The sequence below is a fragment of the Rhinoraja longicauda genome, chromosome 11 (genome assembly GCF_053455715.1).
Source record: "Rhinoraja longicauda isolate Sanriku21f chromosome 11, sRhiLon1.1, whole genome shotgun sequence".
NCBI classification, from domain to species: domain Eukaryota; kingdom Metazoa; phylum Chordata; class Chondrichthyes; order Rajiformes; family Arhynchobatidae; genus Rhinoraja; species Rhinoraja longicauda.
The window spans coordinates 10,718,262-10,746,252 of record NC_135963.1 but is presented as its reverse complement, the minus strand read 5'-3'; the positions used below and the strand labels follow the sequence as shown (position 1 = coordinate 10,746,252).

General features: G+C 49.1%; 1 protein-coding gene across 6 annotated transcripts in view; it reads left to right on the top strand.

The window, feature by feature from the left end:
- The window catches only part of bcar3 (BCAR3 adaptor protein, NSP family member), a 167,498-nt gene that overhangs the window by 120,044 nt on the left and 19,463 nt on the right, over positions 1-27,991 (top strand). For 5 of the 6 annotated variants that reach the window (XM_078408257.1, XM_078408255.1, XM_078408256.1 and 2 more), the window contains 2 exons: positions 19,845-19,973; positions 24,383-24,840. In XM_078408257.1, coding sequence (XP_078264383.1) covers positions 19,845-19,973; positions 24,383-24,840 — 587 coding nt within the window. Of the gene's footprint in view, positions 1-3,706; positions 4,007-19,844; positions 19,974-24,382; positions 24,841-27,991 lie in introns of those variants that run through there. The other variant, XM_078408258.1, reaches the window with a different exon arrangement.

Sequence of the window (27,991 nt, the reverse complement as noted above, 5' to 3'; positions counted from 1 at the left end):
CAACTATGAAGAGTGTATGTATTTCAATCTGTGGGATGAAATTGTGGAATGATTTGGATGTGGAACTCAAGCAAAGCACAAACATCACTCAGTTCAAGAAGATGTACAAAACAATTATTTTCCAGAGGTGTAAGAATGAGGAAAGGCTGTAATGACGGTTACGTTTTAGTTTATTGACACAGAGTGATATTTGCGTGGTACATAGAATTTGGATGATTGTTTATAAACTGCATATATGTATGTTTGCGCGTGTGCATATATGTGTATATATGTATGTATGCGGCATATGCATGGATATATGTATGTATATGTTTGTGCATGCGTATATATGTGTATGTATATATGTATACGTGTGTGTGTGCGTATAGATATGTGTGTGTTTGTGTGTGTATATATGTGTGTGTTTGTGTGGATATATATATGTGTGTGTGTGTGTGTACATGCGTGTGTGTTTGTGTGGGTATATATATATATGTGTGTGTGTACATATATGTGTGTGTGTGTGTATATATATATATATGTGTGTGTGTGTGTGGGTATATATATGTGTGTGTTTGTGTGGGTATATATATATGTATACATATATACCCACACAAACACACACATATATATACCCACACACACATATATATATATACACACACACACACACACACACACACACACACACACACACACACACACACACATATATATACATATATATATATATATATATATATTATATATATATATATATATATATATATATATATATATATATATATATATATATATATATATATATATATATATATATGTGTGTGTAGATGAGATAAAGTTTGTGAATTAATTAATGAGACGCGGAGAAGGGGTAGGAATAAATAAGTGTATACTTCCTCCTACTCCTTTTCGAACATGTAAGATTTAATTTGTGTTGTTTATGAGAATTTATTCATCGAGTTGTGTGTAGGTTTATCATTCATTTCATTTTATTGTTATTTTGTTTTGTTTTTATCTTTTTTTGTTTTACATGATTGAAATAAAATATAAACAACAACAAAATATAAACAACAATAACATCCTATCCACGTTCACTCTATCTGGGCCTTTCACCATTCAGTACGTTTCAATGAAGTCTCCCCTGCTTCCTAAACTCTGAAAAGATGCAGGAAGATTGTTCCCGATGTTGGGGAAGTCCAGAACAAGGGGTCACAGTTTAAGGATAAGGGGGACGTCTTTTAGGACCGAGATGAGAAAGTTTTTTTTCACACAGAGAGTGGTGAATCTGTGGCGTTCTCTGCCACAGAAGGTAGTTGAGGCCAGTTCATTGGCTATATTTAAGAGGGAGTTAGATGTGGCCCTTGTGGCTAAAGGGATCAGGGGGTATGGAGAGAAGGCAGGTACGGGATACTAAGTTGGATGATCAGCCATGATCATATTGAATGGCGGTGCAGGCTCGAAGGGCCGAATGGCCTACTCCTGCACCTATTTTCTATGTTTCTATGAAAAGTGTGGCTTCCAGTTGCAATGGTCTGCCTGCTCTTGCCCAATGGGAGTGGGGAGAAGAAGGAATGACTGGGGTGAGACTGGTCCTTGATTATACTGGTAACCTAGTGAGGCAGCGTGAAGTGCAGATGGAGTCAATGGAAGGAGTACTGTAGTGACAAAAAATCATTGGGACTGCGTCTACTAAAATTGTTACTTTAGTTGTTCCTGGACCCTATTCAGTTTGACTGCCCACCCTCTGGTCCGGGAGATAGATTGTGTATGTGTAGGAAGATAGACGCAAAATGTTGGAGTAACTCAGCGGGTCAGGCAGCATCTGTGGAGAAAAAGAATAGGTGACGTTTCGGGTGGAAATTTGATTTGGCTCTGATTTGTTCTGTACCTCTAGTTTCCCTCTCCCAACGACTCTCAGTCTGAAGAACGTCACCCATTCCCTTCTCTCCAGAGATGCTGCCTGAGCCGCTGAGTTACTCCAGCTTTTTGTGTCTATCTTCAGTCTGTTAGTGTCGGATGGAGCCAAATAACATGCCGAATCCTATTGAGGGCGTGCAGCGTAGGTTTACTAGGTTAATTCCCGGAATGGCGGGACTATCATATGTTGAAAGACTGGAGAGACTAGGCTTGTATACACTGGAATTCAGAAGGATGAGAGGAGATCTTATCAAAACGTATAAGATTATTAAGGGGTTGGACACGTTAGAGGCAGGAAACATGTTCCCAATGTTGGGGGAGTCCAGAACAAGGGGCCACAGTTTAAGAATAAGGGGTAGGCCATTTAGAACTGAGATGAGGAAAAACCTTTTCAGTCAGAGAGTTGTGAATCTGTGGAATTCTCTGCCTCAGAAGGCAGTGGAGGCCAATTCTCTGAATGCTTTCAAGAGAGAGCTGGATAGAGCTCTTAAGGATAGCGGAGTCAGGGGTTATGGGGAGAAGGCAGGAACGGGGTACTGATTGAGAATGGTCAGCCATGATCACATTGAATGGCGGTACTGGCTCGAAGGGCCGAATGGCCTCCTCCTGCACCTATTGTCTATTGTCTATTGAATCCCCCCTAATATCGATCCCGCACAGACCTGCCACTGAACCATGTGCGTCCATGCCTTCTGTTTAATGATTAGTTAGAACAATTTTAAATATGCGAGGCTGCACTACGTCTTGCTCGTGATTATTTTTTATCCTGCCAGCTCTATTTTTTTTCTAGCTAATTGCCAGGATTTAGGTTTGCACCTTTAATGCTAAAGGTCCCTGGAATGTGTGGGATTGGCAGTTATCCAGGTATCGTTCCATTAACGGGGAGGTGGAATGAGGAAAGCCTTGTGTGTGTCATTGGGATGGGTGAGTTCCAACTCCCAGTTAGTGCCCGCTGAACCACGGGGAGGATTAGTACTTGCTTCAGACGGACTTTTTTCGGTGACTGCAGAGAATAGACAGCTCACTGCAATGGTAGTCCAGGTAAAGCCCAGACAGACTCACTGGCAACTGCGAATGGGCGAGGGGGCGGGGAGTCCCTCATTGGGAGTCCCCCTGCCTGGAGGCAGAGGGAGGATGGGAGAGGGAGGGAGAGGGGGAGAGGGAGGGGGAGAGAGGGGGAGGGAGGGAGAGAGGGGGAGGGAGGGAGGGAGGGAGGGAGGGGGAGGGAGGGGGAGAGAGAGTGGGAGGGAGGGAGGGGGGGAGGGAGGGAGAGGAGGAGGGAGAGGGGGAGGGAGAGAGGGAGAGAGGGGGGAGGGAGAGAGAGGGAGAGAGGGGGAGGGAGAGAGAGGGGGAGAGAGAGAAAGGGGGGAGAGAAAGGGGGAGCGATGGAGGGAGGGGTGGGAGGGGGAGAGAGAGGGGGAGAGAGAGGGGGAGAGAGAGGAGGGGTGGAAAGGGGAGAGAGAGGGGGGAGTGGGAGAGGAGGGAGGGGGAGAGAAGAGGGAGGGGGAGAGAAGAGGGAGGGGGAGAGAAGGGGGAGGGAGAAAGGGGGGAGGGGAGAAAGTGGGGAGAGAGAAAGGGGAGGGAGGGAGGGGAGAGTGTGGGAGAGAGAGAGGGGGGAGAGAGAAAGGGGCGGTGGAGAGGGGGAGTGTGGGAGAGAGAAGAGGGAGAAAGGGGGAGAGAGAAAGGGGAGGGAGGGAAATGGGAGGGGAGAGGGAGAAAGGGGAGGGAGGAAGGGAGGGGGAGAGAGGGAGGGAGGGAGAGAGAGCGCAGATTGAGTGTTGCTCTCTCTCTCTCTCTCTCTCTGTGGGGATACTGCTGGGTGCGGGCTGCCCATACATGGGTCGTTGAGGGTCTGTTGTCAGCGGGAGTCTCGCTGTTTTAGTCGTCGCTCCCGGGGCGACTCGTGGACCAGGAGGGGGGTCCCAGACTGGAGGGAGGGTCCCTGTGATGGGCTGGCTGCCCCCTGTCACACACTCTGCCCCAGTGTTGGCTCCACGACACTAACGGAGCGTCGCTGCCCGACAACATGACGGAGAGGTGCAGCTTTGTGAGAGCGGTCTCCACAGCCTTGTGCTGTTTCTATCGGAGTTCCTTCATTGGGATCAAGGTATGTACAGTACTGGGGGAGGGGGGGGGGGAGAGAGGGAGGGGGGGGGAGAGAGAGAGAGAGACAGAGAGAGAGACAGAGAGAGACAGACAGACAGAATAATGATGTATCTTATCATGCCAATAAAGCATTTTAAATTGAAAATTGAAAAATTGAATTGAGAGAGAGACAGAGAGAGAGAGAGAGAGAGAGACAGAGAGAGAGAGAGACAGAGAGACAGACAGAGAGAGAGAGACAGAGAGACAGAGAGCGGGGAAGAGATGCCGTGCTTATGTGTAAGAAGGAACTGCAGATGCTGGTTTACACGGGAGATAGACACAAGATGCTGGAGTAACTGAGCTGGGACAGGCAGCATCTCCGGACTGAAGGAATGGGCGATGTTTCGGGTCGGGACCCTTCTTCAGACTTGTCCTGGAGACACAAGGAACTGCATGTGCTGGAATCTGGAACGAAATACTAAGTCCATGAGCTCCAGGAGCAGTATTAGGCCATTCGGCCCATCGAGACCACTCTGTTATTCCTTTACGGCTGATCTATCTCCCTCTCAACCCCATTCTCCTGCCTTCTTTCTCCCCACAACCCCTGACACCCACACTAATCAACAACCATCATTCTCCGCTTTAAAAGTACCCAGTGAATCTAAATAACCAATTCAGCTTAGTTTGGTTTTGTTTAGAGATTCAGCGTGGCAACAGGCCCTTCGGCCCACTGGGTCCGTGCTGACCATCCGTCCGGGATGTGAAAGGATGGAGGCGGAGAGATGGGGAAGGGGTGAGAGGGTCCAGGATAGTTCAAGTGAAGAGGACTTTGGCAGCAGTTTACTTTTGAGATACAGCAGGGTACGCCTGTCCATATCCTTCCACGGGTGCTGCCTGACCCGCTGAGTTCCTCCAGCACTTTGTAGTTGTGTTGGAAGTGCAGGTGCTGGTTCACACTGAAGATAGACGCAAAATACTGGAGTAACTCAGCGGGACAGGCAGCATCTGTGGACAGAGGAAGGAATGGGTGACGTTTCGGGTCGAGACCCTTGGTCAGACTCTGCACCGATGCTGCCTGTCCCGCTGAGTTATTGACAACAGACAATAGGTGCAGGAGGAGGCCATTCAGCCCTTCGAGCCTGTACGCACCGCCATTCAATGTGATCGCGGCTGATCATTCTCAATCAGTACCCCGTTCCTGCCTTCTCCCCATACCCCCTGACTCCGCTATCCTTAAGAGCTCTATCTAGCTCTCTCTTGAATGCATTCAGAGAATTGGCCTCCACTGCCTTCTGAGGCAGAGAATTCCACAGATTCACAACTCTCTGACTGAAAATGATTTTCCTTCAACTCAGTTCTAAATGGCCTACCCCTTATTCTTAAACTGTGAATACTGCAGTGCAGGCAGATACTGGTTTACACCAAAGGACAGACACGAAATTCCCGGAGTAACTCAGCGGGACAGGCAGCATCTGTGGAGAGAGGAAGGGATGGGTAACGTGGATGCAGGCTGGCGGCAACTCTGCCGGGAGAGGGGCAAGTGCAGACAGACAGAGGGCTGCTTGTGAACGGACGCGAGCTGTTTCATTTTTGCCACCTTGTGTTTAAATGAAGTTTAAATCCCCAATCACCCCCCCCTGTGGCATCTCCCCCACATACAGTCTGACCGCCGTGGCCACATCCCGCTCTGTTTCGCCACTCCTTCACAGCGTTTAGTCGGAGCTATTAACATTCCCTAAACAGACCTTCCTGTCCTGGGCCTCCTCCACTGTCAGAGTGAGGCCCAGCGCAAACTGGAGGCTCAAGAGAGTTTTATGTCCCAGACAGATGTCCCAGATAGAACAATGAAATTCTTACAGGCTGCAGCACAACAGAATATGTAAACAGAGTACACAGTAAACAACATAATAAACGAGCACACACACACACACATACACATACACACATACACACACACACATACACATACACACACACACACACATACATACATACACACACACACACACACACACACACACATACATACACACACACACACTCGCACATACACACACACACATACACACACACACACATACATACATACACACACACACTCGCACATACACATACACACATACACACACACACACACACATACATACATACACACACACACTCGCACATACACACTCACACATACACACACACACACACACACAAGCACCTCATATTTTGCTTGGGCAGCTTACACCCCAACGGTGTGAATATTGACTTCTCTAACTTCAAGTAACGGGTGCTTTCCCTCTCTCCCGTCCCCCCCCCCCCCCCCCCTTCCCAGTTCCAGTCTCGCTGTGCTGATTAACTGTTACTGCTTGTATACCTCGTTGCCATGTTCCCCTCAGCTAACAATGAACCGTTCTACATTCCCCTTGTTTCCTTTGATCTGTCGTTTTCACACCTTTCCCTTTGCAACATCTCCTGTCTCCCCTCTCGCCTGACTCTCCGTCTGAAGAAGGGTCTCGACCCGAATCCTCGCCTGGTCCTTCGCTGAGTTACTCCAGCATTTTTGTGCCTGTCTCTGTTACTGTCTGTGCATGAATAGGACAAGTTTGGAGGGACGTGGACCAAACGTGGGCAGGTGGGACTAGTGCAGCTGGGACATTGTTGGCCGGTGTGGGCAAGCTGGGCCGAGGGACATGTTTCCACGCTGTAAGACCTCTGGCACGCAGTTTCAGTACTTTAAATAACTCGCAGAGGTTGTCATGGGAACTTTTCCACTTTGTGTGGAGTCAGGTCCTCTCTCCTGTATTTATTATTAGCGTCTGATGGTGTCTGGACCAACCAAAACCCTCCGGCCGAGGGAATGATCCGAAATAACCCAAGCGGACGGACTGGCCTGTTTAAAAAAGCAAACTCGCATCGTATCAAAATAAAGATTGGGCCGTTTTTAGTCGCAAGCTGGAAGGCGTTGAGATATGTGGGGAGAGCACTGGGTTCTGGGATCCTGAGCAGATGTTTGGGAAAGGTCGTTTACTGTAGACTTGAGTTTCCAGAGATGCTGCCTGGCCCGCTGAGTTACTCCAGCACTTTGTGGTTGTTTTGGAAGTACAGTACTGTGGAGGAAGGAACTGCAGATGCTGGTTGACACCGACGATAGATGTCCGAAGATTTATGTCTCTCTTTGGCAGAAGTTTACTTAAGACTTAGACAATAAGTGCAGGAGGAGGCCATTCGGCCCTTCGAGTCAGCACCGCCATTCAATGTGATCATGGCTGATCATTCACAATCAGTACCCTGTTCCTGCCTTCTCCCCATACCCCCTGACTCCGCTATCTTTAAGAGCTCTATCTAGCTCTCTCTTGAAAGCATTCAGAGAATTGGCCTCCACTGCCTTCTGAGGCAGAGAATTCCACAGATTTACCACTCTCTGACTGAAAAAGTTGATCTACGCAGATGCTGCCTGACCCTCTGGATGACTGCAACACTTAATCTTTGGTAGTTTTTCTTTAGACTTTAAAGATACAGCGTGGAAACAGGCCCTTCGGCCCACCGACCAGCGATCACCCCATACGCTTGCACTATCCTACACACCCACCAGTCTTTGTGTGAAGCATGGATTTATCATATCATCATATCATATCATATATATACAGCCGGAAACAGGCCTTTTCGGCCCACCAAGTCCGTGCCGCCCAGTGATCCCCGTACATTAACACTATCCTACACCCACTAGGGACAATTTTTACATTTTACCCAGCCAATTAACCTACATACCTGTACGTCTTTGGAGTGTGGGAGGAAACCGAAGATCTCGGAGAAAACCCACGCAGGTCACGGGGAGAACGTACAAACTCCTTACAGTGCAGCACCCGTAGTCAGGATCGAACCTGAGTCTCCGGCGCTGCATTCGCTGTAAAGCAGCAACTCTACCGCTGCGCTACCGACGAAGAGGAAATCGTGCTTGACTAATCTACTGGAATTTTCTGAGGATGTAACTAGGAAAATTGACAGGGGAGAGCCGGTGGATGTGGTGTACCTCGACTTTCAGAAAGCCTTCGACAAGGTCCCACATAGGAGATTGGTGGGCAAAATTAGAGCACATGGTATTGGGGGTAGGGTACTGACATGGATAGAAAGTTGGTTGACAGACAGAAAGCAAAGAGTGGGGATAAATGGGTCCCTTTCAGAATGGCAGGCAGTGACTAGTGGGGTACCGCAAGGCTCGGTGTTGGGACCGCAGCTATTTACAATATACATCAATGACTTGGATGAAGGGATTAAAAGTACCATTAGCAAATTTGCCGATGATACAAAGCTAGGTGGCAGTGTGAACTGTGAGGAAGATGCTATGAGGTTGCAGGGTGACTTGGACAGGTTGTGTGAGTGGGCGGATGCATGGCAGATGCAGTTTAATGTAGATAAGTGTGAGGTTATCCACTTTGGTGGTAAGAATAGGAAGGCAGATTATTATCTGAATGGTGTCAAGTTAGGAAAAGGGGACGTACAACGTGATCTGGGTGTCCTAGTGCATCAGTCACTGAAAGGAAGCATGCAGGTACAGCAGGCAGTGAAGAAAGCCAATGGAATATTGTCCTTCATAACAAGAGGAGTTGAGTATAGGAGCAAAGAGGTCCTTCTGCAGTTGTACAGGGCCCTAGTGAGACCGCACCTGGAGTACTGTGTGCAGTTTTGGTCTCCAAATTTGAGGAAGGATATTCTTGCTATTGAGGGCGTGCAGCGTAGGTTTACTAGGTTAATTCCCGGAATGGCGGGACTGTCATATGTTGAAAGACTGGAGCGACTAGGTTTGTATACACTGGAATTTAGAAGGATGAGAGGGGATCTTATCGAAACGTATAAAATTATTAAGGGGTTGGACACGTTAGAGGCAGGAAACATGTTCCCAATGTTGGGGGAGTCCAGAACCAGGGGCCACAGTTTAAGAATAAGGGGTAGGCCATTTAGAACAGAGATGAGGAAAAACTTTTTTAGTCAGAGAGTTGTGAATCTGTGGAATTCTCTGCCTCAGAAGGCAGCGGGGGCCAATTCTCTTAATACATTCAAGAGAGAGCTAGATAGAGCTCTTAAGGATAGCGGAGTCAGGGGGTATGGGGAGAAGGCAGGAACGGGGTACTGATTGAGAATGATCAGCCATGATCACATTGAATGGCGGTGCTGGCTCGAAGGGCCGAATGGCCTTCTCCTGCACCTATTTTCTGTTGTCTATTGTGAAAATGTTACCCCTCAGGTTCGTACTAAATCTTTCCCCCCTCCCCCCTCACATTAAACCTGTGCCTTCTGGTTCTCGATTCCCCTACTCCAGGCAAGAGACCCTGTGCATCTACCCGATCTATTCCTCTCATGATTTTGTACACCTCTATAAGATCAGTCTTTTGATTATGTTGGCTGCTTTCCCGAGGCAATGTGAAGTGTACATGGAATCGATGGTGGGGAGTCTACTCTGTGTCGTGGACAAGGCTACAACCACAGCTCTCTGCAATTCCTGGTGGTCTTTGGCAGAGTTGTTCCTGAACCATGCTGTGATGTTGAGGGCGATGCTCCCAGGTGTTTGGTTTTACTGGATGTGGTCGTGGACTCTGGGAGCTGCCCTTTCCAGCCGTAGTTCCTGGCACAGTTGACTGTCTTGTCTTTGAGCATCTTGTCCAGTGGAAAAAGTTTAAAGTGAACCAATTTAAAATACCGCTGTTTTTCCAATACAAAAGAATGAAATGTGCTTCATGCATTGGAAAAAAAAAGTTTCATCCATGCAGGAAAAATGTTCCCAATGTTGGGGGAGTCCAGAACCAGGGGCCACAGTCTAAGAATAAAGTGGAAGCCATTTAAAACTGAGATGAGAAACAACTTTTTCACCCAGAGAGTTGTGAATCTCTACCACAGAAGGCAATGGAGGCCAATTCACTGGATGAATTTAAAAGAGAGTTAGATAGAGCTCTAGGGGCTAGTGGAATCAGGCACGGGTTACTGATTGTGGATGATCAGCCATGATCACAATGAATGGCGGTGCTGGCTCGAAGGGCCAAATGGCCTCCTCCTGAACCTATTTTCTATGTTTCGATCCACTGTGGAAAATGTGTGTCAGGCCGTTGGGAATGGATATTCGTCCTTGGTTATTCGTGTTGAATGGGGAATCGTGTAGCATTAGCACATTGTGTAGGATTCCAGAATGACAGGAGTCCCGCACAAATTGCTGATGCTGTTATATTCCTCTGCCTGCAATTGCCTGCATCGTAACGCATGTTTACTACAAGCTAACATCATCGTTTAGTTTAGTTTAGAGATACAGTGCGGAAACAGGTCCTTCAGCCCACTGAGTCCGCGCCGACCAGTGATCCCCGCACACAAACACTATCCTACACACACTAGCGATGATTTACAATTTTACCAAGTCAATTAGCCTGCAAACCTGTACGCCTTTGGAGTGTGGGAGGAAACCGGAGCACCCGGATAATACCCACTTGGTCACGCGAAGAGCGTACAAACTCCATACAGACATCACCTGTAGTCAGGATCAAACCCAGGTCTCTGGCGCTGTAAGGCAGCAACTCTACCGCTGCCTCTGTTTGTTGCTCTACTCTTTGGGCCTGTCTCTTTGTGTCCAGTGAAGGTGGTAGATTGCACCATGGTACATTTTGATTTTGTTCGATAATCGCAGCTGCATGCATGCATGACAGCATCATTAGCTGCACAACTGCATGCATGCACGACAGCATCATTGGCTGCATGCATGCATGCCTCATTAGCTGCACCACTGCATGCATGACAGCATCATCAGCTGCGCAACTGCATGCATGCACGACAGCATCATTGTCTGCACAGCTGCATGCATGCATCATTAGCTGCATGCATGCATCATTGACTGCACAGCTGCATGCACGACAGCATCATTAACTGCACAGCTACATGCATGACAGCATCATTAGCTGCACAGCTGCATGCATGCATGTATCAGCTGCACAGCTACATGCATGACAGCATCATTAGCTGCACAGCTGCATGCATGCTAGGAAAGCAACAGCCGTGCATAGAGGATGTATACACACTAACACCCAGGCCATGCTTCTGATGATGGACCATTGACCTAATGTGTTGGAAACTGCATTAATGCAGGATTTGCATGCAAGTCCTCCACTGGAAGGCCTGGATAGAGTGGATGTGGAGAGGATGTTTCCACTAGTGGGAGAGTCTGGGACCAGAGGGCACAGCCTCAGAATAAAAGGACGGACCTATAGAAAGGAGAGGAGGAGGAATTTCTTTAGTCAGGGGGTGGTGAATCTGTGGAATTCATTACCACAGAAGGCTGTGGAGGCCAAGTCAATTGTAAATTTTAAGGCAGAGTTTGGCAGATTCCTGATTAATATGGGTGACAGGGGTTAGGGGGAGAAGGCAGGAGAATGGGGTTAGGAGGGAGAGATGGATCAGCCGTGATTGAATGGCGGAGTAGATTAGATGGGCCGAATGGAACTAATGAACGAAGTAACATGTTGCAAATGAGTCCAATTTCCAGGCTGATATTTCCTTTAATTCTTTTTGCCATAAATTGCAGTTGATGTGAATTGGGAAATGGACTACATCTACAATTAGTGTGATGGGCAAGAGGATAGAGAGAGATTAAACTGTGCAGTTTGTGGAGATCCCACTGATACGGGCCTGGTTTCCCTGTTGTAAAAGACCTGTACCCACTGCATACAGCAGTGTCTAAATCACAAGACCTGTACCCACTGCATACAGCAGTGTCTAAATCACAAGCTGCTTCCCACAGTGAACAATGGGACTTCCTTTAAGCAATGTGGGCTCTGGGCTTGTATCCCACACATCTGTTTATCAAAGCGTTGGGGCCTTTAATGTGCAGGAGCTCTTTAATTAGAGCAGCAAATGGTGTCAAATGACACGGATGATTGAACCAAGGAGATTGTTTAGGCAGCACGTTTTCTTAATCATAGTGAGGGTGCATCAGTCCTAACACTGGGCATGTTATTGTTCATTTCTGCTCTTTGATGCTGAGTTGGAAACGTTTCATTAAAAGCTTGTCCTGTCTTTACCTGGTGTACGCCAAGCACGGAGCCGGTCCAAGCTGGTGCTCACCAGGGTTCAAATAAGGAGGGAATCCTGCTCAAGTTTCCTCCTGATGCCGAAGACAGACACAAAAAGCTGGAGTAACTCAGCGGGACAGGCGGCATCTCTGGAGGGAAGGAATGGGTCGAGACCCTTCTTCAGATTTTACTGGCTTGTATGCAAAACAAAGAATTTCACTGTCCCTAGGTACACGTGACAATAAAGTATCATTAAAGTCTGAAGAAGGGTCTCGAACCAAAAGGTCATCCATTCCCTCCCATTCCTTCTCTCCAGAGATGCTGCCTGACCCGCTGAGTTACTCCAGCATTTTGTGATACACTCTCTCTAGAGGTGCTGCCTGTCCCGCCAAGCTACTCCAGCTTTTTGTGTCTATCTTCGGTTCAGACCAGCGTCTGCAGTTCCTTCCTACACAGGTATCATTGACGCTTGGCTCTTAACGTAAACTGTCCGATATAGACAGGTGAGCATTGTAGATTGGGGTCTAAAGGTCGTAGTCACTTCATCCCCAGGCACTGTGTTGGACTAATTCTCATGGTCTCCCCACTCCGGGGCCCCCTTTGTTCTCCCCTCCCCCCTCGTGGTCTCCTCACTCCGGGCCCCCCTTTGTTCTCTCCTCCCCCCTCATGGCCTCCCCCTTCATGGTCTCCCCACTCTGGGCCCCCCTTTGTTCTCTCCTCCCCCCTCATGGTCTCCCCTCTCTGGGCCCCCCTTTGTTCTCTCCTCCCCCCTCATAGTCTCCCCACTCCGGGCCCCCCTTTGTTCTCCCCTCCCCCCTCGTGGTCTCCTCACTCTGGGCCCCCCTTTGTTCTCTCCCCCCCCCCCCCCCCCGTGGTCTCCCCACTCCGGGCCCTCCTTTGTTCTCTCCCCCCCTCATAGTCTCCCCACTCCGGGCCCCCCTTTGTTCTCCCCTCCCCCCTCGTGGTCTCCTCACTCCGGGCCCCCCTTTGTTCTCTCCCTCCCCCCCTCATAGTCTCCCCACTCCGGGCCCCCCTTTGTTCTCCCCTCCCCCCTCGTGGTCTCCCCACTCCGGGCCCCCCTTTGTTCTCTCCTCCCCCCTCCTGGTCTCCCCACTCCGGGTCCTCCTTTGTTCCTGGCGGCGTGTTCTCCGAATCCCGCGGGCCCCGTCCTCGACCGCCGCACTGACCTCCGCCGCGATCGCCACCTGGTCCCTCCCTGGAATTCTCTGCCACAGAAGGTAGTTGAGGCCAGTTCATTGGCTATATTTAAGAGGGAGTTAGATGTGGCCCTTTTTGCTAAAGGGATCAGGGGGTATGGAGAGAAGGCAGGTACGGGATACTGAGCTGGATGATCAGCCATGATCATATTGAATAGCGGTGCAGGCTCGAAGGGCCGAATGGCCTACTCCTGCACCTATTTTCTATGTTTCTATGACCTGAGTTAGCACTGATGCTCGAAAGGAGAATTTGGATCCAAAAGCTGAGCTTGGACGGAGGGGACTTTTGAAGAATTTACGTCAACGTGTTGGGATTTGTTTTATTCGTGCCGTCGCACAGCTGTTTGCCGATAGCGAGCAAATGTTAGTGCCACGTGGTTGGCCTCTGCAAGATCCTTTACAGTGCGTGTGTCATGCAGCATGTCACAGCTCAGGAGATGTTCCATAGTCTGGAGGCCCCGTCTGCACTCACAGTCTGCCGCATCTTCAGTATATCCCCACTTCAGCGTGTTCGATGTGCTCCTCCCCATGACTGTCCCCAGTCTGTTGAGACTGCGCCAGGTTATCCACGGTTGGTCGGAGCCTGGTGTGTCGCTACCAACAACTGGGGATGAATCAAATGTTTCAGTGCTTGTACCTGGCAGCAATACTACAATGAGTGAATGACACTTTATTATCACGGTGAGATTCTTTGCCTCGCACACACAAGTGTGCAAAGAGTCGCCACATGTTGGGCGCCGACAAAGTTAATACTTTGAATAGAATAGAGCGGAGGCTGTTTATATTATTTTAACTTCATTATATTGGAGGAGGAAGGAATGAGTCAGTGGGTGACGTCAGCATTCCAGCTCCAATTTTGTGGAGTTGAGGAGACGCTGTGCCTGTAAATGTGAGCAGGGATTGGAAAGACTGGGCTTGTATTCGCTGGAGTTTGGAGGGATGAGAGGGGGGTCTTATAGAAACGTGCAGGATCATGAAGGGACTGGACAGGCTGGATGCAGGAAAAAATGTTCCCGGTGTTGGATGTTGTCCAGAACCAGGGGCCACACACACAGTCTAAGAATAAAGGGGAGGCCATTTGGAGCTGAGGAGAGAAGAAGCTTTTTCACCCAGAGAGTTGTGAATCTGTGGGATTCTCTGCCACAGAGGGCGGTGGAGGCCAATTCACTGGATGGATTTAGGAGAGAGTTGGATAGAGCTCTGGGGGATAGAGGAGTCGGGGGATGCGGGGAGGGGGCAGGCACGGGTTGCTGATTGTGGATGGTCGGCCGCGATCACAATGAATGGCGGTGCTGGCTCGAAGGGCCAAATGGCCTCCTCCTGCACCTATTTTCTATGTTTCTAAGTTTCTATGTTAAATCAGTGAACTATTGACTTTATTCCGGTAATGTGTTGCTAATGGTTTAGTTTTGCCCAACCCTTGGCCTCCCGAGAGAAGGTGGTGTAGTCCCCTGGATGGTGCGCAGAGGGTTGTGGTGAAGGCTCTCCCGCTGGTTTTGCAACGACGTTTCCACAGACTGTAAGGCCACCTTCTTGGAATTCTGGCTTTGGAAAGACTTGGTTCCACAGAGAGGCACAGCTTTCTGATATGCCGAAGATAGACACAAAAAAGCTGGAGTAACTCAGCGGGACAGGCAGCATCTTTGGAGAGAAGGAATGGGTGACGTTTCGGGTCACAGAAACATAGAAAATAGGTGCAGGAGGAGGCCATTTGGCCCTTTGAGCCAGCACTGCCATTCATTGTGATCATGGCTGATCATCTACAATCAGTAACCTGTGCCCAACCTCTCCCCATGAATCCCATGATTCCACTAGCCCCTAGAGCTCTATCTAACTCTCTTTTAAATTCATCCAGCGAATTGGCCTCCACTGCCCTCTGTGGCAGAGAATTCCACAAATTCACAACTCTCTGGGTGAAAAAGTTTCTTCTCACCTCAGTTTTAAATGGCCTCCCCTTTATTCATAGACTGTGTCCCCTGGTTCTGGACTCTCCCAACATTGGGAACATTTTTCCTGCATCTAGCTTGCCTAGTCCTTTTATAATTTTATACGTCTCTATAAGATCCCCTCTCATCCTTCTAAACTCCAGTGAATAGAAATCTAGTCGTTCCAATCTTTCCTCATATGACAGTCCCATCATCCCAAGGATTAACCTCGTGAACCTACGCTGCGCTACCTCAATAGCCAGGACGTCCTTCCTCAGATTAGGAGACCAAAATTGCACACAATACTCCAGATGTGGTCTCCCCAGGGTCCTATACAACTGCAGAAGGACTTCCTTGCTCCTGTACTTCAGACTGAGGGTCAGGGGAGAAAGAAAACGGAAATGTGGAAGGCTACAAAGAGAACATAAGGTGTGAAAAGGACAGATTAAAGCAGATGTTGATTAAGGAAATGTAGAATTGTTCATTGTTGCCATTTCAGTTCTTGTTTCTGTTCTCTGTTGGACTGGTGTGGAACCCACAGCCCTGTCAAACGGACAGGACAGCCACAATGGTTCAAATAGCCTCTTTCCTGCATAACTAAAGCACTGGCACTGATCAAGATGCAGCGAATCGTCGAGCTTCCGTCTACACATTACATGGGTCTCTGGTTCAGCTGCTGTGGGGAAGTTGCACACTTTCACACTCCTTATTTCCCACATGCTTGACATTTGTCAGAACAGAAGGCGTTTATGCAGTACTTTACTACAGTCACTAACCATCTCTTTCAGTAAAGCCTTGAAGCACGTCATTGCAAGGTGCAAATTATAGAGTCACAGAGTCTTACAGCGTGGAAACAGACCCATGCCGGCCAACATGTCCCATCTACACTAGTTCCACCTGCTTGTATTTAGCCCATTATCCCTCTAAACCTTGTATTGCAAGGCATCAGGTAGTGTTGGGCAGAGGTGGATAATAGAGTGACAAGAAGGAGGGAACAGCAGACAGTGCTGGGCCGTGGTTTTAAACTGATTTAGGAGCCAAGCTTCCTACTTAAGATAGACACAAAGTGCTGGAGTAACTCAGCGGGACAGGCAGCATCTCTGGAGAGAAGGAATGGGTGAGGTTTCGGGTCGAGACATTTTTTAGAGTCTGAAGAAGGGTCTCAACCCAAAACGTCACCCATTCCTTCTCTCCAGAGATGCTGCCTGTCCCGCTGAGTTACTCCAGCACTTGGTGTCCATCTCCAGCTTGAACCAGCATCAGCAGTTCCTTCCTACACATTTCGTAAGCTTTCTACTTGTTCCTTCAAGGATGGCATCTATTGCCCATCCATGACCTGGCTGGTTTGGTGAGATTTTTTTAATTTCCAGAGGGCATTAAATTCTCAACTGTGTCGGTGTGTCTGGTCACGTGTAGGCCAGACCAGGTGAAGACAGCCTAGAGCTGCACAGCATGGAAACAGGCCATTCGGCCCAATTTGCCCATACTGACCAAGTTGCCTAACCAAGCTTGTTCAGTTCAGTATAGAGTCGTAGAGTGGCACAGTGTGGAAACATGCCCTTTGGCCCAACTCGCTTACACAGGCCAACATGTCCCAGCTACACTAGTCCCACTTGCCTGTGCTTGGTCCACATCCTCCCCAAACCTGTCCTACCTATGTACCTGCCTAACTGTTTCTTAAACGATGGGATAGTCCCAGCCTCAACTACCTCCTCTGGCAGCCACCGAGGTACAGTGAAAATCTTTTGTTGCGTGCTGACCAGTCAGCAGAGTTTTCCTAACCATGTACCTGTCCAAGTGTCTCTTAAATGTTGCAATTATACCTACCTCTACCACTCTACGACTCCCTCTGGCACTCTCTGCATATGTGCACACCACCACCACCCCATGCATGAAAAAGTTGCCTCTTGCGTCTCTTTTAGATCTTTGCCATCTCACCTTAAACCTGCGCCCTCTAGTTTTAGACTCTCCAACATTGGGGAAAATACAGTAAGCGCCCACCTTATCCATGCCCCTCATGGGTTTATAAACCACTGTGGGGGTCTTCCCTCAGCTTCGTACGCTCCAAGGAAAAATGTCCCAGCCCATCTAGCATTCCTTTTAACTCAAACCCCTCCAGTCCTGGTAACATCCTCCTAAATTTTTTAATTTTTTTTGGCCCTTACTTCCTCAGAAGAATGTCAAGTCAACCAGATTGTTAGGACAAACGAATAGTTTTGTGGTTTACTCTGGGTTCATTAACTGTACCTAAGTTCCCCAGTCTTCAGTTAGCACAAGACCCTGGTACGTGGGTCAAGTAACACAGCTACAAAGCTACTGTGTAGAGTTGGAGTTGGACAGATACTGCAGGTACTGCCCACTGAGTCTGTGCCGCCCAGAGTTCACCCCGTACACTAGCATTATCCTACACACTAGGAACAATTAACCTGCAGACCTGTACATCTTTGGAGCGTGGGAGGAAACTGGAGCACCCGGAGAAAACCCACGCGGTCACAGGGAGAACGTGCAAACCCCGTACAGACAGCACCCGTAGTCAGGATCGAACCTGGGTCTCTGGTGCCGTAAGGCAGCAACTCTACCACTGCAACACTGTGCCGCCCTCTGTGATAACCCGGGAACACACCAAAGATTGTAGATGCCTTGGACCCATTGTATTGTGTACGAGGTTGCCGAGGCTGTTCTTGGAATATTGTGTTGAGTCTGTTGTAAGGACAGATGCCATTAACCAGAGACGAGTTCAGAAAAAAAAAAATGACGAGGATGTTGCCAGGACGCCAGGGACTGAGTGATAGGAAGGTTTTGGGCAGGAAGGGGCGTTATTCCTTGGCATGCAGGAGACTGGGTGGGGATCTTATTAGCAGTGTATAAAATCACCAGGGGACACGATCATGGTGAATGGACAGTCTTTTTCCCAGAGTTGGGAAATCAAGAACCAGAGGGCATCTGATTGAAGTGAGAGGGGGAAAGGTTTAACTGGGAATCTGATGCACAGCATTTTCACTCAGAGAGTGGTGGGTGTATGGAACCAGCTGCCAGAGGAGGTAGTTGAGGCAGGTCCAATATCAACATTTACACGATACTTTGGCGGCTACTTGGCTAGAAAAGGCGTATGGTTCAAACGTGAGCAAATTGGATCAGCGTAGAAGGGCATCTTGGTTGACATGGACAAGCTGGGCCGAAGGGCCTGTTTCCGTGCTATATGACACTATGACCCTATTGCCATTTCTAACCTGACAATGTTAGAAATAGAACATTATTTGCTGATTATTTTTATTTAATTTTTGTTGCTGCACATATTATTATATCAGAAGGCCTAGATGCAGATAATGCGTGGGAAACATCCTGTTATCTATGTACTAAAACTCTCGTTTGTTTGTTTGTTCCTGAACTACAGCCAAAACGGTACACGATAGCGCGACAATTTTAGGCCCACCTTACTCACCGTCGTCCCTTTGGTGCGAATGGAAGAAGTTTCATTGAAATCGGTGTTATATTTTTAAAGTTATTCACATTTTAAAGTTTGAATCTATGCCCTGGGGAGGGAGGGAGGAAGGGAGGAAGGGGGAGGATATGGGGTCGAGGGGGATGGAGTGGCAGGGTGGAAGGGGAGGGGGAGGGGGAGGGGGGAGGAGAGAAGAGAGGGTGTTGCACCGATGAAGGAAAGGTTTGGGCCCAACGGGTCCACTTGGTCTATTGGGATATAAAGTTGTGTGAGAGTGACGATGAAACCGAGCACAGAGACGGAGCCAAGCAGTAGGATGCTCTGGGGCTTTGCTGAACTAATAAATAAACATAAATTAATTATCGGCTCATTACACTGTCAGTAATGGAGAGGAAGTTGGATCAGGAATGAAAATCTGTTCATCATGCTGGACCTTGTAAACACGGGCAGTCGGAGATTGAGGCATACACACAAACCTCCCCGTGTGGTTAATCACAGAGACCGATGCAGACAGTACACACAAGCACAGTTATATGCTCGCATGTACACAAAGATATCCCCCCCCAAAAAAAACATAATGTAAATGTGACTTTCGAATCTTGATTAGTCAATTTCCTGAGTTTTAAATGAAGTTAGACTTGATCGGGGGACCACTGCCGTTAATCATCTTTGACTCCTGCTGGATAAAAGGATGCAATTAAATATAATTCTGTTTTGTTACATCTCCAAGCGACTAACTGCTGGATAAATATATTGTCTGCAAATCCCAAGGAGGTGCGAACAGATCGCACGCTAACATCTGAAATATATAGCGGAGGAAATTAAAAAAATTTTTTTTTTGGAGTCTATTATAATTGAGTCATCAATGTGCAAATAATAGTCTCATTAGTGGTAGAGGAACAGATGCCATCTTGCAAGAGAACTGGGGGGGGGGGAGAGCAGTCAGTTCCTGATCTGGTAGCTTTGCCTTAGGTGAAAACAGGGTACTTCCGACTGCTAATCATTAACAGTGTGACCTAGTGCGCGGTCTCTCGCAGTTATTGATTTTGAGACTGGAAAGGATGGGCAAAGCTCCAGCTGGGAAATTGGGATCGCAGCCAGTCGCTTTCTCTGTGCAAACTTCTGCAGGCCGGGGCGAGAAACGCTGACTGAGGCGTGGAGCCGTCACCGGGCGAGCAGCGCGGCAGCGGCGGGTTGTCTCGGCCGCTCTCTGACCCTTCCCCGCTCTCTGTGTGTCTAGTTCTCGAAGGACAGGTACATCATGGACTCGACACCTGAGAGGCTGAGGAAAGAGCTGGAGGAGGAGCTGAAGTTGAACGGCGAAGACCTGCGAGGCCACGCCTGGTACCACGGACGCATTCCCCGCAAGGTACGGTCCCAGGAATCCTCGCCGATCCTCGCCGCGCAGCTCGCTTTCCCTCGGAGCCACGGCACTCGCTTTCACTCGAACGCTTTGTGTAAGAAGCCCGGGGTTGCCTCGGCAACGAGAAGTATCATGAGAGGAATAGATGCACAGAGTCCCGGGGTGACAGGACTTTCATATGAAGAAAGACTGGATAGACTCGGCTTGTACTCGCTGGAATTTAGAAGATTGAGGGGGGGATCTTATAGAAACTTACAAAATTCTTAAGGGGTTGGACAGGCTGGATGCGGGAAGATTGTTCCCGATGTTGGGGAAGTCCAGAACAAGGGGTCACCGTTTAAGGATAAGGGGGAAGTCTTTTAGGACCGAGATGAGAAAGTTTTTTTTCACACAGAGAGTGGTGAATCTGTGGAATTCTCTGCCATAGAAGGTAGTTGAGGCCAGTTCATTGGCTATATTTAAGAGGGAGTTAGATGTGGCCCTTGTGGCTAAAGGGATCAGGGGGTATGGAGAGAAGGGAGGTACGGGATACTGAGTTGGATGATCAGCCATGATCATATTGAATGGCGGTGCAGGCTCGAAGGGCCGAATGGCCTACTCCTGCACCTATTTTCTATGTTTCTATGTAAGAGGCCCGGAGTTGCCTCGGTAACGAGAAGTATCATGAGAAGCATAGATGCCCAGAGTAGGGGAATCGAGGACCAGAGGACATAGGTTCAGGGTGAAGGGGAAAAGATTGAATAGGAATCTGAGGGGTAATGTTTTCACACAAAGGGCGGTGTGTGTATGGAACAAGCTGCCAGAGGAGGTAGTTGTGGCAGGGACCATCCCAACGTTTAACAAACAGTTAGATGGGTACATGGATGGGACGGGTTTGGGGGGATATGGACCAAACGCAGGCAGGTGGGACTAGTGTGGCTGGGACATGTTGGCCGGTGTGGGCAAGTTGGTCCGAAGGGCCTGTTTCCACACTGTATCACTCTATGACTCTGTGACTAAGAAGAGGTTTACCAGAATGCTGGTGACAAGGTATGGAATGATGAGAATGTATGAGGATGAAGGGGTACTAAAGTGTGCAAGGGATCCACCAGAATGCCTCCTGGGCTAGAGGGTGTTAGGTACAAGGAGAGGTTGGTCTGGGGAAGAGACCCGACCCGACCCGAAACGTCACCTGTCCATGTTCTCCAGAGATGCTGCCAGACCTGCTGAGTTATTCCAGCACTTTGTGTTTTCTTTGCACAAACTTGGGACTGTTTTCTCTGCAGCATTGGAGGCTGAGGGGAGTGCTGATAAAATTATGAGAGTGTAGACAGTCTGAACCTCTTTCCCAGACGAGAGGGCACAGCTTTAAGACGAGCGGGGCAAAGTTTACAGGAGATTTGCAGGGCGAAGTTGTTTACACATTGAGTGGTGGGTGCCTGGAATGAGCTGCCAGGGGTAGTGGTGGAGGCAGGTATGCATTTAATGGTGTTTGGATAGGTACATGGAATAGGCCTTTGGATAGGTACATGGAAACTCTGGCAATGGAGAGAGATGGATCGTGTACAGGCGGGGGATATTAGTTTAACGGCATCAGATTGTGGGCCGAAGGGCCTGTTCCTGTGCTGTACTCACAGAGTGATACAGGGTGGGGACAGGTCCCTCGGCCCAACTTGCCCACACCGGCCAACATGTCCCAGCTGCACTATTCCCACCTGCCCGCATTTGGTCCATGTCCCTCCAAAGCTGTCCTATTATCCATGAGGATTTCGATTTTTAGATTTAGAGATACAGCGCGGAAACAGGCCCTTCGGCCCACCGGGTCCGCGCCACCCAGCGATCCCCGCACACTAACACTATCCCACACCCACTAGGGACAATTTTTACATTTGCCCAGCCAATTAACCTACATACCTGTACGTCTTTGGAGTGTGGGAGGAAACCGAAGATCTCGGAGAAAACCCACGCCGGTCACGGGGAGAACGTACAAACTCCGTACAGACGGTGCCTGTAGTCAGGATCGAACCTGAGTCTCCGGCGCTGCATTCGCTGTAAGGCAGCAACTCTACCGCTGCGCCACCGTGCCGCCCATAATGTCCTGTGAGGTAGAACCGTGCCTGTTTCCAACATCTTCCAACATTGCCATGGCTCGGAGTCAGTGTAGACTTGTTGAACCATTGAACACTTACTTCTATCTGAAGAAGGGTCTCGACCCGAAACGTCACCCGTTCCTTCTCTCCAGAGATGCTGCCTGACCCGCTGAGTTACTCCAGCGTTTTGTGTCTACCTAACACTTACTTCAATGCAATTGATGAGATAATGATCCTCGAGCCCGACTTGTACAAAGCCTGCACTCGTTTAGCAATCATCAAGCAAAACCAAAATTATTTTTCACTCTTTACGCGCCAACATGGAGATCATCCAGATGGCGCAGGGGTGATTTTGAGATGTGAATTGGTCTTTGTTAGTGGAGCAGAGTAGGCAGCAGCAAAGTGAATCCTTTTCTAATCGCAGCTGACACTCTGTTACCACTGACCTCCGTACACAGGCAGGGGCATTAACTAGCAGTCGATGAGATAACGCTCAGGCCAACATTACCACTGAGACACAACTGATAGTGCTGTCGAATGGAACTGTACAGAAATGGATCCTTCAGCCCACTGAATCCATGCCGACCATCAATCACCCATTCACACTAGTTCTACATTAATCCCATTTTTAAATTCTGATTGAGTGTCTCAACCAGCGACATGTTGGCTCTGTGGCTGGTTGAGCTGCGGCCTCACAGCACCAGAGACCCGGATTTGATCCTGACCCCGGCTGATGTCTGTGTGGAGTTTGCACGTTCTCCTTGTCACTGCGTGGGTTTTCCCCGGCTGCTCCGGTTTCCTCCCACATCCCTTGTGACGAGCGGGTTTGTGAGTTTGTGAGCGGCCTCTGTAACTGGCACCGATTGTGCAGTGAGTGGCTGAGAAAGTAAGGTAGCAGAGAACTAACATAGAATTAGGGCGGCACGGTGGCGCAGCGGTAGAGTTGCTGCCTTACCCAGGTTCGATCCTGACTACGGCTGCTGTCTGTACGGAGTTTGTACGTTCTCCCTGTGACCACGGGGGTTTTCTCTGGGTGCTCCGGTTTCCTTCTACATTACAAAGACGTGCATGTTTATAGGTTAAATGGCTTCTGTAAACTGTCCCTAGTGCGGAGGACAGAACTGGTGTAAGGGTGATTGCTGGTCGGCATGGACTTAGTGGGCTGAAAGGCCTGTTTCTCCACTATATTCTAAACTAAACTAAAAAAAGGTTAAAAAAAATTGAATTAGCAACCAGATTCTTGAAAACCTACACATGTTCCTAAGTTTTTGGAACAGAATTAGGCCATTCGGCCCATCAAATCTACTCCGCCATTCGATCATGTTTGATCCATCTCTCCCTCCAAACCCCATTCTCCTGCCTTCTCCCCATAACCCCTGACACCCTTACTAGTCAATAATCTGTCAATCTCCACCTTAAAAATATCTATTGACTTGGCCTCCACAGATTCACCACCCTCTGACTAAAGCAATTCCTCCCCATCTCCTTTCTAAAGGCACGTCCTTTTGTTCTGAGGCTGAAGCCTCTGGTCCTAGACTCTCCCACTGGTGGAAACATCCTCTCCACATCCACTCTAACCAAGCCTTTTACTATTCGGTAAGTTTCAATCAGGTCCCCCCTCATCTTCTCCCTATAACCCTTGACACCTGAACTAATCAGGAAATTCTTGATTAGTATGAATATCAAGAGTTATGGGGAAAAGATGAGGGGGGACCTCATTGAAACTTACTGAATAGTAAGAATACATGCTGGATGCTGGTGAGATAGAAAGATAGAAAGCAGGTGCAGGAGTAGGCCATTCGGCCCTTCGTGCCAACACCGCCATTCAATATGATCATGGCTGATCGTCCACAATCAGTCCCCTGTTCCTGCTTTTTCCCCATATCCCTTGAGAACGCGGGGTGATCTTGTAGATGTGTACAAGATGACGAGAGGAATAGATTGGGTAGATGGAGGAGGATGTGGTTTTAGTTTAGAGATACAGCGCGGAAACAGGCACTTCGTCACACCGGGTCACGATGACCAACGATCCCCGCTCACTAACGCTACCCTACGCACACACACACGTGACAGTTTTTACATTTACCAAGCCAATTAACCTACAAGCCGGTACGTTTTTGGAGTGTGGGAGGAAACCGAAGATCTCAGAGGAAACTCACGCAGGTCACGGGGAGAACGTACAAACTCCGTACAGACATCACCTGCAGTCGAAATTGAATCCGGGTCGCTGGTGCTGTAAGGCAGCAACTCTACCGCTGTGCCGCCGAACTGCGTTTTGAACTACGTTGCCGTGAACAGATGACCAAGTGTCCGTTCTCGAGAAACCCTTTGTGTTTGTATTTGCAGGTTGCCGAGTCTCTGATTCAGCGAGACGGAGACTTCCTCGTCCGTGACTCCCTCTCCAGCCCCGGCAACCACGTCCTGACCTGTCAGTGGAGGGACGGCCCTCACCACTTCAAGATCAGCCGGGTGGTGGTGCGCCTGAGCGAGGGCTACTCGCGCCTGCAGTACCAGTTTGAGCACGAGACCTTCGACAGCGTGCCCGCGCTGGTCAGGTGCTACGTGGGCAACCGCCGGCCCATCTACGAGCAGGTCGGCGCCATCATCTTCCAGCCCATTAACCGGACGCACCCGCTGAGGTGGGTGGAGGAGAAGTACGGCAGGGCCACGGCCCCGGCCACGGTGGCCCAGGAACAGATCTGCCAGGTGCCGGTCGGCAAGGCGGACACAGCCAAGAGGCTGAGCTGGACTGTGCCCAATGGCTCGAGTCAGGATCGCTCCCTCTCACCTGGAAACCTGTTGAGGTGAGCTTGCCAGAAGGGAATCTCACATTGAGAGTATTGTTTAGTTTAGTTTAGAGATGTAGTGCGGAAACAGGCCCTTTGGCCCACTGGGTCTGGAGATTCCAGCACATCAACACTATCCTACACGCACTAGGGACAATTTCTTAAAGTATTTACCAGGCCAATTTACCTACACACCTGCACGTCTTTGGAGTGTGGGAGGAAACCGAAGATCTCAGTGAAAACCTACGCGGCCACGGGGAGAACGTACAAACTCCGTACAGACAGTACCCATAGTCGGGATCGAACCCGGGTCTCCGTCGCTGCAAGCGCTGTAAGGCAGCAACTCTACCGCTGCGACACCGTGCCGACCCGTGGTGTGTTTAGTTCAGGGAAACATGTTTTAGGAAAGATGGTGTCAAGCTGGAAAGGGTACAGGGAATGTGCAGGAAGGAGCTGCAGATGCTGGTTTAAACCAAAGATAGACACAAAAAGCTGGAGTAACTCAGCGGGTCAGAGACTAGGCTTGTATACACTGGAATTTAGAAGGATGAGAAGAGATCTTATCGAAACGTATAAGATTATTAAGGGATTGGGCACATTAGAGGCAGGAAACATGTTCCCAATGTTGGGGGAGTCCAGAACAAGGGGCCACAGTTTAAGAATAAGGGGTAGGCCATTCAGAACTGAGACGAGGAAAAACTTTTTCAGTCAGAGAGTTGTGAATCTGTGGAATTCTCTGCCTCAGAAGGCAGTGGAGGCCAATTCTCTGAATGCACTCAAGAGAGAGCTAGATAGAGCTCTTAAGGATAGCGGAGTCAGGGGGTATGGGGAGAAGGCAGGAACGGGGTACTGATTGAGAATGATCAGCTATGATCAAATTGAATGGCGGTGCTGGCTCGAAGGGCCGAATGGCCTCCTCCTGCACCTATTGTCTATTGTCATCTCTGGAGAGAAGGAATAGGTGCTGTTTCAGGTCGAAACCCTTCTTCAGACTGAGCAGATTTACAAGGATGTTGCCAGAACTAGAGGGAGAGATTGAGCGGGCTAGGACTCGATTCCTTGGAGCGCAGGAGAACGAGGAGTGATCTTGTAGATGTGTACAAGATCATGACAGGAATAGATCTGGTAGACGCACAGAGTCCCTTGCTCAGAGTAGGGGAATCAAGAACAAGAGGACATAGGTTTAAGGTGAGGGGCTAAAGAAGATTCAATGGGAGCCTGAATGGTAACTTTTTCACGCAAAGGGTGGTAGGTGTATGGAACGAGCTGCCGGAGGAGGCTGTTGAGGCTGTTGAGGCAGGAACTATTGCAACAGTTAAGAAATATTTGGACAGGTGCATGGATGGGCAGGTTTGGAGGGGTATGGGCCAAATGCGGGCAGGTGGGGCCAATGGTCTGTTTCCATGCTGTAAGACACAATGACTCTAATCCTTCCTGCACATGTCATTAAAGCTCAAGTTAAGAACGTTTGGAAAAATTGTGTGTAGTTCTGGCCTCCCCATTCCAGGATGGATGTGGAGGATTTGGAGAGGGTGGAGGAGAGGTTTATCAGGATGCTGCCTGGATTAGGAAGAGTAAGGTGGAGCGAGTGGTTGAATAAACTTACAGAGCAGTGAAAGGCCTGGATAGAGTGCAGCGTCCCTGGAGAACATGGATGGGTGACGATTCGGGTTGGTACTCTTCTTCAGTCCGATTTAATTTGTAATCCTGCAGTGCTTTTCTGCAGGGTGGTGAATCTGTGGAATTCGTCGCTGCAGACGGCTGTGGAGGCAAAGTCAATGGATATTTTTAAGGCGGTGATTGACAGGTTCCTGATTAGTAAGAGTGTCAAGGGTTATGGGGAGAAGGCAGGAGAATGGGGTTGAGAGGGAAAGATAGATCAGCCACGAGTGAATGGCGGAGGAGACTCGATGGGCCGAGTGGCCTAATTCTGCTCCTGGACCTGATGAACTTGGATTGTTTTATCATATCATATCATATCATATATATACAGCCGGAAACAGGCCTTTTCGGCCCACCAAGTCCGTGCTGCCCAGCGATCCCCGTACATTAACACTATCCTACACCCACTAGGGACAATTTTTACATTTACCCAGCCAATTAACCTACATACCTGTACGTCTTTGGAGTGTGGGAGGAAACCGAAGATCTCGGAGAAAACCCACGCAGGTCACGGGAGAACGTACAAACTCCTTACAGTGCAGCACCCGTAGTCAGGATTTCTTTGGATTGCCGGAGGTTGAAGGGAGACCTGATGGAAATATTGGAAGTTATGAGAGGCATGGACAGGACACTTAAACCTTGATCCCAGGGTGGAAATGTCCAACACTTGTGGGCACAGCCTTAGGATGAGAAGGGTAACGTTTAACAGAGAAGTGCGGGGCACATTTCTTTGCACAGAGAGAGGTAGGTGCCTGGGAGGTTCCCAGGGGTGGTGGCGGAGGCAGTTTAAGAGGCTTCTAGATAGGAACTTTGATATGCAGGGAATGGAGTCCCCTCTGCCATTCACTCACGGCTCATGCAGGGAATGGAGGAATATGGATCACGTGCAGGCGGATGAGATTAGTCTATATTGGCGGCATGTTCGGCACGGACATTGCGGGCCAAAGGGCGGTGAAGCTTTTTGCAAATCTCTATGCGGAAAGTTCCGGAGTGCGTGCAAGAGCACGATGGGCTGATTTTTAGGTATTACTAGACTAGACCAAGTGGACCCGTTGGGCCCAAACCTCTCCTGCATTGGTGCAGCACCCTCTCCTCCCCCCCTCCCATCTCTCCTCAACCCCCCCTCCCCTCTCCCCCACTCCCCCCCTCCCCCCTCCCTCCTCAACTCCCCCTCCCCTCTCCCTTCTCCCCCACTCCCCCCTCCCTCCTCCCCTCCCCCTCCCCTCCTTTTAAACTTAAAAATGTGAATAACTTTAAAAATATAACACCGATTTCAATAAAACTACTTGCATTATCACTAAAGTGACAACGGTGAGTAAGGTGGGCCTAAAATTGTCGCGCTATCGTGTACCGTTTTGGCTGAAGTTCAGTCACAAACAAGATAACAAACGAGAGTTTTAGTATATAGATAAGGGAATGAAAGGATATTTGTTAGTACGAGGATCGGCGTGACGATGCAAAATATTACACGTGATCTTGTTGAATAACGGAATGACTTTGAGGAGGG